The sequence below is a fragment of the Nicotiana tabacum genome, chromosome 6 (assembly GCF_000715075.1).
Source record: "Nicotiana tabacum cultivar K326 chromosome 6, ASM71507v2, whole genome shotgun sequence".
Taxonomy (NCBI): Eukaryota; Viridiplantae; Streptophyta; class Magnoliopsida; order Solanales; family Solanaceae; genus Nicotiana; species Nicotiana tabacum.
Window position 1 is genome coordinate 118,563,227 of NC_134085.1, and position 13,104 is coordinate 118,576,330.

The 13,104-nt window shown below is 43.8% G+C and overlaps 1 protein-coding gene across 1 annotated transcript; it reads left to right on the plus strand.

Moving 5' to 3' along the window:
• Positions 1 to 7,259: 7,259 nt before the first annotated feature.
• LOC142182017 (uncharacterized) lies at positions 7,260 to 8,828 on the plus strand. The gene is made up of 2 exons (XM_075255800.1): positions 7,260 to 7,734; positions 8,305 to 8,828. Exons 1-2 carry the CDS (start codon positions 7,260 to 7,262, stop codon positions 8,826 to 8,828), a joined length of 999 nt encoding a protein of 332 aa, XP_075111901.1.
• The last annotated feature ends 4,276 nt before the right edge of the window (positions 8,829 to 13,104 follow it).

Below are 13,104 nucleotides of genomic sequence, written 5' to 3' on the forward strand. Positions count from 1 at the left end.
TTATTGCTATTTCCTCACTGTTTTGATTTTATATTTGTACTCAGTCATGCTATATTATACTGTTTTCATAACTCAGCCATGTTTACTCTGTTTTAACACTTTAAATGATATTTTGGGCTGAGCATCATATTTTACTGTGCCCGAGTTGGTTTTAGAGATTTCTGACTGAGTAGGGCCGAGGACCTGTGTTGTGAGAATTATTATGGGATCGAGCTGCACGCCGTAACAGTGTTGTACTGATTATGACTATGAGGCCGAGGGCCTGAGTTGTACGCCACGAGGTGGCTTGATATGAGGCCGAGAGCCTATTGATTATGCCACGAGATGGCTTGATATTGCGCTTGGGCCGTGAGGGGCCCCTCCCGGGGTTTGTACACCCCTAGTAAGTGCGGGTACCTATTGTGATATGAGATATAGCCCGAGGGGCTGGTTCTATTCCATGTTATTGCCCGAGAGGCTGATTTTGTTGACATTGTGCCCGAGGGGCGGATTTTATGTGTTTATCTTTTTTAGCTACTTTGCATTTACTTGTTTAACTGTTAAAAAGGTGTTTTAAAGAAGCTTATTATGAACTAAGGTGTTTTTTAAAGGATTTCACTATTTTATTGTTTTTATTGGTTTTACACTGCTTCTTTATAGCATGTTATTGTGTTTTTACGTGATTTCTTATCGCTCAATCTTCATTTATTATTATTATTCACTGAGTTGGAGTACTCACTTTACTCCCTGCACCCTGTGTGCAGATTTAGGAGCTTCAGGTCCCGCCAGTGAGGGTTAATTGCTCCCAGTAAGCCATTCGGAGTCCACTAGGTAGCTACTCGGCGTCGCAGCCCAATTTTTCTCCCTCCTATCTTACTTTATGTTCCTAGTTCTGTAATAGACTATATAAACCCCTTTCAAACTTCTAGACTTATGGTAGATGCTCATGACTGGTGACACCCCGATTGTCGGGTTGTGTTGGTTTTTCCGCAAATTGTACTGTTTCACTATTTATTTGAGATTTAATCATGTTAAAGACCTTAATTGTGGTATTTTAAATGCTTAAAATGAATTGGGTGTTGTGTTGGCTGGCCTTGTCTTCATGAGAGGTGCCATCACAATCGGGTCTAGGGTTTAGGTCGTGACAAGTTGGTATTAGAGCCTAGGTTACATAAGTCTCACAAGTCATGAGCAGGTTTAATAGAGTCTCGCGGATCGGTACGGAGACGTCTGTATTTATCCTTGAGAGGCTGCAGAATCTTTAGGAAAAACTTCGTATTGTTGAAATTCTTATCATACGAATCTGTTGATCTAAGTACTAAACTTCTGTAATTCTATTCTCTCACAGATGGTGAGGACACGCGCTACCGGTCAGGATGGACGACTACCAGTACCATCAACTGTGGCCACTAGAGGCCGAGGACGCGGTCGTGGTCGCGGTAGGGGTAGGGGTGTGGCCCGCACAACAGCTAGGACAGCACCTGCAGATCCACCAATCGCTCAGTGCAGGATCAGGTCCCAGTTATGGACGCTCCAACAACACCAGCTTAGGCACCAGCTGTGCCTATTGTGATTCCGAGTCTTCAGGAGGCCTTGGCTCGGATTCTACTAGTATGCACTGGCCTAGCTCAGGCGGTCTCAATTACTACAGTCGCAACTACTTCTCAGGCCGGGGGAGTCACTCAGACTCCTGCCGCTCGCACACCTGAGCAGGTCGTGTAGGGACTTCAAACACCGGGGGCACATCCAGCCCAGCCGGTTACAGCTGCTCAGGACTATGTAGCTCCTGCCAGGCTAGAGGATGAGCAACACATGTTGGAGAGGTTTGGTAGACTTCAGCCTCCGACTTTCAGTAGTGCAGAGGGCGAGGATGCCCAGGGTTTCTTGGACAAGTATTAGAGGATTCTTCACACAACGGGTATTCTGGAGACCAGGGGGTCGCTTTCACTACTTTTTAGTTTTCTGGAGTTGCCTTCACTTGGTGGGAGGCTTATGAGAGGTATAGGCCTGTTGGTGCAGCACCCCTTACCTGGCAGCAGTTCTCCGTTCTCTTTTTGGAGAAGTATGTGCCGTAGTCTCGCAGAGAGGAGCTGCACAGGTAGTTTGAGTGGTTGCGTCAGGGAGAGATGACTGTGTCGCAGTATGAGATGAGGTTCTCAAAGTTAGCTCATCATGCTATTTGGTTGGTTCTGACAGATAGAGAGAGGATTAGGAGGTTTATTGATGGCCTACATATCAGCTTCGTATTCTCATGACTAGGGAGAGGGTGTCTCGTGCTACTTTTGAGGAGGTTGTAGACATTGCTCGTGAGATTGAGTCAGTTCGTCGCTAGGAGAGAGATGAGAGGGAGGCCAAGAGGCCTTAGGGATCTGGTAGTTATGGTGGTGTTCTTTCGAAAGGTCAGTTTCAGCACGATAGAGGTCGTCCATTCAGGCATGATCAGCCAGCTCACCTAGGTTATCGTGGGGCATCATCGGGCCATGGTTCTCACAGTTCTCATTAGGGCCAGTCATCACTTAGTGCCCTTCCAAGTCAGAGTTTGTCCTGTGCTCCATCAGTTCAGGGCTATTCTATGCTAGGTGCATCTGCTAGTCATTCTGGTGCTAGGGGTTCCCTTTCAGTCCACGTCTCCAGCACCCGGGAGTTGCTATGAGTGTGGAGAGATGGGTCATATGTAGAGGCAGTGTCCTCGTCGTCTTGCGGGTTCATCTCAGTAGAGGAGTCAGCCATTGGCTTCAGCGCCGGTTACTTCACCACCACCTACCCAACCAGATAGGGGTGGAGGTCAGTCAGTTAAGGGTCGCCTAAGAGGGGGAGGTCGATCAGGTGGCAGTCAGGCCCGTTTCTATGCACTTTCAGCTAGACCCGATGTTATTGCTTCCGATGCTATTATTACAGGTATTGTCTAAATCTGCCACAGAGATGCCTCTGTATTATTTGATCCTAGTTCCACTTATTTTTATGTTTCATCATACTTTGCTCGTTATTTGTATACGCCCCATGAGTCTCTTGTTTCACCTGTTCATGTATCTACTCTGGTGGGTGATACTGTTGCTGTAGACCATGTGTATCGATCGTGTGTGGTGACTATTGGGGGTCTGGAGACCCGAGTGGATCTTTTGTTGTTATGTATGGTGGATTTCGATGTTATATTGGGTATGGATTGGCTATCTCCATGTCGTGCTATTTTGGACTGTCATGCTAAGACAGTGACATTGGCTATGCTGGGTCTACCACAGATTGAGTGGTGAGGTTCGACTGATTATGTTCCCAGTAAGGTAATTTCATTCTTGAAGGCCCAGCGTATAGTTGGAAAGGGTTGTCTTTCGTATTTAGCCTTTGTGAGGGATGAAGGTGCAGAGATTCCCAGTATTGATTTTATTCTAGTTGTGAGGGATTTTCCTGATGTGTTTCCTGCAGACCTGTCGGGCATGCCACCGGACAGGGACATTGATTTTGGTATTGATCTGGTGCTGGACACTCAGCCTATTTCTATTCTGCCGTATCGTATGGCACCAGTGGAGTTGAAGGAGTTAAAGGAGCAGCTTTAGGAACTCCTTGATAAGGGGTTCATTCGGCCTAGTGTGTCGCCTTGGGGTGTGCCAGTTCTATTTGTGAAGAAGAAGGATGGCACTATGAGGATTTGCATTGATTACAGGCAGTTGAACAAAGTAACAATTAAGAACAAGTATCCTTTGCCTCACATTGATGATTTATTCGACCAGCTTCAAGGAGCGAGAGTGTTCTCCAAGATTGATCTCCGTTCAGGCTATCACCAGTTGAAGATCAGGGACTCGGATATTCTTAAGACGGCTTTTAGGACCCGATATGGTCATTATGAGTTCTTGGTGATGTCTTTTGGGCTGACCAATGCCCCAGTAGCGTTCATGCATTTGATGAACAATGTGTCCCAGACTTATCTTGACTCGTTCGTTATAGTTTTTATTGATGATATTCTGGTGTATTCGCGTAGTCAGGAGGAGCACGCGGAGCATTTGAGAGTTGTGTTGTAGAGATTGAGGGAGGTGAAACTTTATGCAAAATTCTCCAAGTGTGAGTTTTGGCTTAGCTCAGTGGCTTTCTTGGGGCAAATGGTGTCCATTGAGGGTATTCAGGTTGATCCAAAGAAGATAGAGGCGGTTCAGAGTTGGTCCAGACCGTTCTCAGCCATAGAGATTCTCAGCTTTCTTGGTTTAGTGGGTTATCACCGCTGATTTGTTCAGGGATTTTTATCTATCGCATCGCCCTTGACCAAGTTGACTCAAAAGGGTGGTCTATTCAGGTGGTCAGATGAGTCTAAGGAGAGCTTTCAGAAGCTCAAGACTGCCTTGACCACAACTCCAGTATTAGTTTTGCCATCAGCTTTAGGTTCATATACCATGTATTGTGATGCTGCAAGAGTTGGTATTGGGTATGTGTTGATGAAGGAGGGTAGAGTTATTGCTTATGCTTCTCATCAGTTGAAGCCACATGACAAGAACTACCCTTTTCATGATTTGGAGTTGGCTGCCATTGTTCATGCGTTGAAGATTTAGAGGCATTACTTGTATGGTATGTCTTGTGAGGTGTTTACTGATCATCGTAGCCTCCAGCACCTGTTCAAGCAGAAGGATCTTAATTTGAGGTAGCGGAGATGGTTGGAGTTGCTAAAGGATTATGATATTACTATATTGTACCATCCGGGAAAGGCCACTGTGGTGGCCGATGCCTTGAGTAGGAAGGCGATGAGTATGGGGAGTTTGGCATATATTCCAGTTGGGGAGAGACCTCTTGTAGTTGATGTTCAGGCCTTGGCCAATCTGTTCGTAAGGTTAGATATTCCAGAGCCCAGTCGGGTTTTGGCTTGTGTGATTTCTCGGTCTTCCTTGTATGATCGTATCAGAGAGCGCCAGTATGATGATCCTCATTTGCTTGTCCTTAAGGACAAAGTTCAGCATGATGATGCTAGAGATGTTACTATTGGTGATGATGGGGTGTTGAGGATGCAAGGCCAGATATGTGTGCCCAATGTGGATGGGCTTCAGGAGTTGATTCTGGAGGAGGCCCATAGCTCACGATATTCCATTCATCCAGGTGCCGCAAAAATATATCAGGATCTGAGATAGCATTATTGGTGGAGGAGAATGAATAAAAATGTGAGACCCCATGTGTTTTTTTTCTCTCTTCTCTTACGTAATATACGTAACGTGGCCTGGTTATATTAGCTATATATATGATTGGGTATAGCACATTGGGAGAATAAGACTGAAAATGTATGGTAATATCAAGGACTTATTATGAGAATTTGCCGAGTCAAGTTACGTTTTCAAGCTTATTCAAAAAAAAAAACATATAAGGTTCCAGGAGACAATTGTATGCGATACGAAGGTGATTATGAGATTATGAGAATAAGAGTACCAATGAGCCAAGATTGGCTAAGTTCTTGTTATGGCCTATTATGTGCACTCAAAGTTCATATCATACATGGCATATTATGCATGGATTTCGAGCTATAATTGGAGGTAAGGGGCCTATTTGCCCTAAAAACTATATATTTTACAGATGGCCACAGGTTGGCAATATGATACCGGTTAGCTACCGGGAGAGACCGCCATTGCTAGCATTTGGTTGGGTGTGTCATGCATTTGCATCAATATATATGTATTCACGACATACGATTACACGAGCATACCATGCATATTTGATTACTATGAGGTCGGATGTCGGCCATGGAGGCTATCAGAGTTTCAGTGTCAGGTGGTATCTCTATTACTTTTTTTTACATCAGCTATGTATGATTCTACTTTCTGCCTTACATACCAGTACATTTTTATTCGTACTGATGTCCCGTTGCTTGGGGACACTGCATTTTTGTTTCGTGCGTGCAGGTCCAGGTAGGGACTCTGATTGACCCCTCCGCTAGGATTTCAGGGTTCAACTACGAGTTAGTAAGCTCCACCTCTTCCTACAGCTTTCATAGGATAGTTACTTTTGTTATACAGTTTGGGTATAGTCAGGGCCTTGTCCCGACAGTGCTTATAACACTCTTAGAGGCTATTGTGGACACAGTATTCTGGTTTTCTTTTTGCAGCTTTCAGTCTCCAGCCCATAGGCTTGGCATGTATATATATGTGTGTAGCATGTATGTCTCTAATTGCGGCCTCGTCGGCCAGCTAGTACTTTACTCCCTCCGTTCCAGTTTATGTGAACCTATTTCCTTTTTGGTCCGTTCCAAAAAGAATGAACCCTTTCTAAATTTGGTAACAATTTAGCTTAAAGTTACAACTCTACCCTTAATGAGAAGCTTTTATAACCATACAAATACTCTGGGCCCCATTTGGACTTGTTTAGGACCACAAATTCCAAAAGTCTTCATTTTTTTCTTAAACTCCGTGCCCAGTCAAACAGGTTCACATAAATCAAAACGGAGGGAGTATTATTTTGGCTCGTCTACCTTTGTTTATATGGTTTATTGTTATTCAGGTCATGATCTTAGTGGTCCAGGCTTAGTATTTCAGATGTTATGCTGCCCGATCTGTTGGGCCCCCAGTTTAGTTAGCTAGTATGTTTAGTGGCTAACTCGATCGAATTCAGTATCGAGTTCCAGTCGTGCCTACCCTAGTTTGGGGCGTGACAAATTTGGTATCAGAGTAGGTCGTATCCCAGGGAGTCCACAAGCCGTGTCTAGTAGAGTCCTGCTTATGGGTGTGTTGTGCACCACACTTATAATCAGGAGGCTATGAGGCATTTAGGAATAGTTATGTTTCTTTCAATTAATAGATCGTGCTATAGAGCGAAGTTATAAGAACATGTGAAATCTAAATCGTGCTTTGTGTTTCTTATCTAACAGGCTACCTAAGCTCAGGAGATGGCACATCGAGAGATAGGTATGGATCCGGGGGAAGGTACTAGTCGTTCCCCACCGGTCAGAGGGATAGGTTTCCCTTAGAGGCTCATAGTGAGTCTCCAGTACCCCTAGTTTCAGCTTCCCCAGCACTTGTTGGAGCCCAGGGAAATGCAGTACCCCCAGCCTCACCAGTTCCATTAGTACCTGAGGCAGCTAGAGACACGGGACCTCCAGCACCTATTGTTCCCCCATCAAAGACTGGGAGCCGGGGATGAGGGAGGCAGTTCAGTTGCTGACTAGGATGGTTTCTATTCATGAGCGATAGCTAGAGTCGGGAGCAGATGCCTAGAGAGATCGGACAGAAAGCTCGACGGTATGAGAGTTTCTTCACTTGGCCCCTCCATTATTTACAGGATCCAGTTCCACTGAGGATCCCCAAGACTTTATAGACCATATGTATAGAGTATTGAGGGTGATGCATGCCTCCGTCACCGAGGCTGTGGATTTGGCTTCTTTTCGGCTACGTGATGTAGTAGTCCTATGGTATGAGGCATGGGAGAGATCTAGAGGACCTGATGCTCTGCCAACAGAGTGGGAGGACTTCTCTGAGGCTTTCTTAGCCCATTATTTACCACGGGAGGTTCAGGAGGCCCGTCTTGACCAGTTTCTTAGCCTGAAGCAGGGGGATATGGGTGTGAGGGATTATATCCATAAGTTTAATTCTTTTGCGAGGTATGCACCAGATATCGTACGTACAATGAGGGATATAGTTCATCATTATGTGGATGGTTTGGGGGATCATTTGATTAGAGACTGTAGGGTAGCATCCTTATCGGATGATGTAGATATTTCCCGCATACAGGCTTTCGCTCAGACTATAGAGGACCTTTCCCGTCGGATTCGTGATACTCACAAGGATAGGGAGCAGAGTAAGAGGGCTCGTACTATGGGGTCTTATAGGGAGCCACGGGGTGATTTTAGGACCCCACTCCATCGATATCCACCTCGATAAGCAAGTAGTTTCCCACCACAGATGCAGGGCTAGCGATTTGATCGTTATATTCAGTCAAGACCGAGGCAGAGCTCAAGCTAGCTTGAGGGCCGTCGATAGGAGCGTTCCGCACAAATGAGACAGCCTACTCCTGCATGTACTCAGTGCGGTAAGCTACACACCGGGCAGTGTAGACAGGGTTTGAGTGCATGTTATCATTGTGGATAGACAAGACATTTTATTAGCCGGTGCCCAGGGTTAGGTAGAGGTGCACCAGCTCAGCCTTCAGGATCCACAACAGCCTCTTCGTCCTAAGTCTATGCTCCCCGATCGGGTCCACAGTCTACTTAGGGCTGTGGTAGGGGGAGAGGTGGAAGAGACACCTCAGGTTCTAGTGGTGGCCAGAACCGCTTTTATGCACTCACAGGCCGACAAGATTCAAAGGCATCCCTAGATATTGTCACAGGTATATTGACAATACATTCTCATGCCATTTATGCATTGATAGATCTCGACTCTACATTTTCATATATTACTCCATTTATTGTTGGTAAGCTTGACATGAGATCTGAGTTGTTGCCACAGTCAGTTGAGGTGTCTACGCCTGTTGGCAACTTTATTGTAGTTAATCATGTCTATCGAGGTTGTACAGTGTTAATTAACGACCGTCCAACCTCTGTTGATTTAGTTGAATTGGTTATGCTAGACTACGATGTCATTATGGGTATGGATTGGTTGGCAGCTTCTTATGCTAATATTGATTGTCGTGCAAAGTTGGTCCGATTTCATTTTCCTGGTGAGCCTGCCCTTGAATGGAAAGGTAATGCAGCCACGCCCAAGGGTAAGTTTATTTCATACCTTAGGGCTCGAAAGTTTACTGCTAAAGGCTGTATATACCATCTGGTTCATGTCAGGGATATAGATAAGGAGCCAGCGACTCTTCAGTCGGTTCTTCTTGTGAATGAATTCCCGATGGTATTCCCTGATGAGCTTCCAGGAATTCCCCCCAAAGGGAAATCAATTTCGCTATAGATTTGCTTCCTGATATGCAGCCTATATCCATTCCTCCCTACAGAATGGCTCCTGTACAGCTAAGGGAATTGAAGGAACAAATAAAGGACTTGCTCAATAAAGGCTTTATTAGGCCAAGTACATCCTAATGGGGTGCTTCGATGCTCTTTGTTCGAAAGAAAGATGGCTCCTTGCGGATGTGTATTGACTACAGGCAACTAAATAAAGTCACTATCAAGAATAAGTATCCTTTTCCATGGATTGATGACTTGTTCGACCAGTTACAAGGTGCCAAATGCTTTTCGAAGATCGACTTGCGATCCAGTTATCATCAGCTACGAGTCAGGGATATTGATATCCCAAAAACAGCATTTAGGACGAGGTATGGCCATTTTGAATTCCTTGTCATGTCTTTCGGGCTTAATGCCTCAACAACCTTTATCGATCTTATAAACCGGGTATTCAAACCATTCTTGGATGAATTTGTGATTGTGTTTATTGACAACATCCTGATATATTCACGATCGGAAGCCGAGCATGCGAACCACTTGCGAGTTATATTGCAGACTCTCCAGGACTATAGGTTATATGCTAAATTCTCTAAATGTTAATTTTGGCTAACTTCTGTAGCTTTTCTTGGTCATGTTATTACCAACGATAGTATCAAGGTTGATGGCCAAAAGATTGAAGCTGTGATGACTTGGCCGAGGCCTTTGAATCCGATAGAGGTTCGTAGCTTTTTAGGTTTGGCAGGGTATTACCGGAGGTTTGTGGAGGGATTTTCCTCTATCTCTGCACCATTGACGAAACTAACACATAAGGGAGCTAAGTTTCAGTGGACTGAGGCGTGGGAACAAAGTTATCAGGAGATAAAGAAAAGGCTTACGACGGCACCTGTCTTGACTCTTCCGGATGGCACCAAGGGTTATGTTGTATATTGTGATGCCTCGAGAATTGGACTAGGTAGTGTTCTTATGCAGAATAGTAAGGTTATCGTGTACGCCTCTTGAAAGTTGTGGAAACATGAACAAAACTATCCTATGCACGATCTTGAGTTAGCCGCAGTTGTCTTCGCCCTAAAGATTTGGCGGCATTATCTATATGGGGTTCATATTGATGTTTTCACCGACCACCAGAGCCTTCAGTATTTGTTTAAACATAGGGAGCTGAACCTACGACAAAGAAGATGGCTAGAATTACTAAAGGACTATGATGTTGATATTTTATATCATCCCGACAAAGCTAATATTGTTGCTGATGCCCGTAGCCGGAAGTCTATGGGCAGTCTAAGCCGTGTTGAAGTTGATAAGGTCAAGATGACCAAATATCTATGCTAGCTAGCTAGTTTGCAGGTGCGTTTGGTAGATGCAGAGGGTAGATGCATTCTTGTTCAGAATACGGCAAAATCATCTTTTGTTACTGAAGTGAAAGAGCGACAACACGAGGATCCTGAGCTTATAAAACTGAGGGAAAGTATTCCATAGTAGCGACACCTTTATTTGAGCTAAGAGGATATGGAGTCCTTAGATACCAGGGCCACTCGTGTGTACTGACAGTCGGAGAGCTCCGCGCCAAGATTCTTTCGGAGGCCCATTATTCTAGATATGTAGTTCACCCCGGAGCGATAAAGATGTATCGGGACCTTCGATAGATCTATTGGTGGAATGGAATGAAAAAAGATGTCGTGGAGATGGTAGCCCAATGTCCCAACTGCCAGCAAGTTAAAGCCGAACATCAGAGGCCTAGAGGCCTAACTCAGTATATTGAACTTCCATTATGGAAATGGGACATTATAAATATGGACTTCATCACTGGTTTGCCTCGCACTCCACGGAGGTATGATGCTATTTGGGTAAATATTGATAGGCTTACAAAATCTGCTCATTTCTTGCCAGTCATGACGACATATTCAGCCGAGGATTATTCCAAGCTTTACATTCAAGAGATTGTTCACCTTCACGGAGTGCCATTATCTATTATCTCTGATCGAGGGGCTCAATTTACAGCACATTTTTGGAAATCTTTTCAGAAGGTTCTAGGCACGCAGGTAAATCTTAGCACCGCTTTTCATCTGCAAACTTATGGACAGGCAGAGCGTACTATTCAGACAGTTGGGGATATGTTACGTGCATGCGTGCTAGATTTTAAAGGAAGTTGGGATGATCATCTACCTCATATTGAGTTTGCTTATAATAATAGCTTCCAAGCTAGTATTCAGATAGCTCCTTACGAAGCACTATACGGGCGGAAGTGTAGGTCGCCGATCGGTTGGTTCGAGATTGGGGAAGTAGAGTTGCTAGGTCCTAATTTAGTCCAGCAAGCAATGGAAAAGGTAAAACTTATTAGAGACCAGCTGCGTACAGCACAAAGTCGGCAGAAGTCTTATGCAGATGTTCGATGACAAGACTTAGAGTTTGATGTAGAAGATTGGGTTTTCCTGAAAGTATCACCTATGAAGGGCGTCATGCGATTTGGAAAGAAGGGGAAGCTCATCCCCAGGTATGTTGGACCGTATAAGATTATTCGGAGGATTGGTAGGGTGGTGTACGAGCTTGATTTGCCTTCAGAATTGGAAGCAGTCCATCCTGTGTTTCATGTATCTATGTTGTGGAAGTGCATTGGAGATCCCTCACGTATTATGCCCATTGAGGATATTCACATTGCTGAAGGATTATCTTATGCATAGGTACCAACAGTTATTTAGATCGGCAGGTAAGAAAGCTTCGAACTAAAGAAGTGGCTTCCATGAAAGTGTTATGGCAAAATAACAACATCAAGGAAATGACCTGGGAAGCTGAGGAGGAAATGAGGGAAGTACCCCCACCTATTTACGACTTAAGGTGAGTCGCATTTAAATAATTGGCAATTATTTCTTTACAGCAACTTAATTGGATTTTAAATGACTTGAAAGTGCAATTTAAATTTCTTATTGCGAGATAGCTATACGAATGCCTAGTAGTTGGAATCTTCAGAATTTGATTTATGCTTTGCAAATGTAACAAATATAGCCTCGCAAATAACGTATTAGCGGAAAAGAAATGAAACCAAGGAATTGAATTGACCCATTCGCGGACGAATGTTCTTAAGAAGGGAGACTGTGATACCCCATGTGTGTTTTTTTCTCTCTTCTCTTACGTAATATACGTAATGTGGCGTGGTTATATTAGGTATATATGATTGGGTATAGCACATTGGGAGAATAAGACTGAAAATGTGTGGTAATGTCAAGGAACTAAGCTAAAGCTTTAGGTCAAAGGAATCCCTTAAACAAAGGTTCGTGGTTAAAGAAATGGCTCGGGTAGCATCCCACACGTTCGGAAGGTTTAAGTTAACTTGCACCTGTGGGATAAGACTGAGAGTGTCTAATATGCTAAGAATAATGTGTTATGAGGTGTTATAATATCACACTAGTCACATGTTAAGTTTTGGAGTCAAGCAAGTTGCGAAATAAAGGTAGGCAAAAGTTATCGCAAATTTCTCTAATACATTTTCTAAATTATGGTTCAAATGTATCAGACATTTATCCTAATATATAAATAGTTATGGGTACCAAATCGAAGGTCTACAAATCTAGTTCACAACCAAAAAAACCTCACATAAAACCGACAACGGATTAAAAAGTTATGACTATTTTACTGCAGACTGTCCGGGCTGAAACCAGGTCGCGAACCCGGTCGGGTCAAACAAGTGGTATAAGTAGGCAAATTCGACTTTTAAGACCTCAAAACATTTCATTTTAGTCCCAAAACAGTGGGCAAGCTGAAGAGAAGGTTCCATGGTGTTCTTGAGTGATTAAGGTGCGTATTTAACGATTTCTATCGTTAAAGTTTGCCCCCATGCCTAGAAACACAATCTCTATGCTTTGCAATCGTTTTCCCCTTCTATTAGCTGTGTTTGGAGCTATTCTTGGAAGATAGGGATTTGTTGTTCTTTCTGTTTCTTCAGGCTTTATACTTGGTTTGCCAAGGTAATCATCTTGGAATTCTTTTATGATCGTTTTTATAAAGTTCTATGGACGTTTCATTAAGTTAGGGTCATATGGCAAATCTGCCGATTTAAACTCAATTATGAACTGTTTATAGGTGCATATAAGCTGCATATATATTGTGTTTGCAAAGCTTAGGATGTTAGGAACAACTTTCGTGAAGGAACTATAGGCATTCAGATGTTCGTTGGAAAGGTATGTTAAGGCTAAGCTATGTCCTTCCTTTTAGCATGAATTCTGGGAAATTCCTAAGACGTCAAATGTGATATTTTACTATTCTATTGCTAGAAAGACCTTCTGTGAAAGGTATCG

What these genes read in the sequence shown, in the direction of transcription:
- LOC142182017 (XM_075255800.1), top strand. Translation starts at nt 7,260, where the DNA reads ATGTATAGAGTATTGAGGGTGATGCATGCCTCCGTCACCGAGGCTGTG. An exon ending in TCACAAGGATAGGGAGCAGA is followed by an intron (nt 7,735 to 8,304) that starts GTAAGAGGGCTC and finishes ATGCATTGATAG; the next exon opens with ATCTCGACTCTACATTTTCA.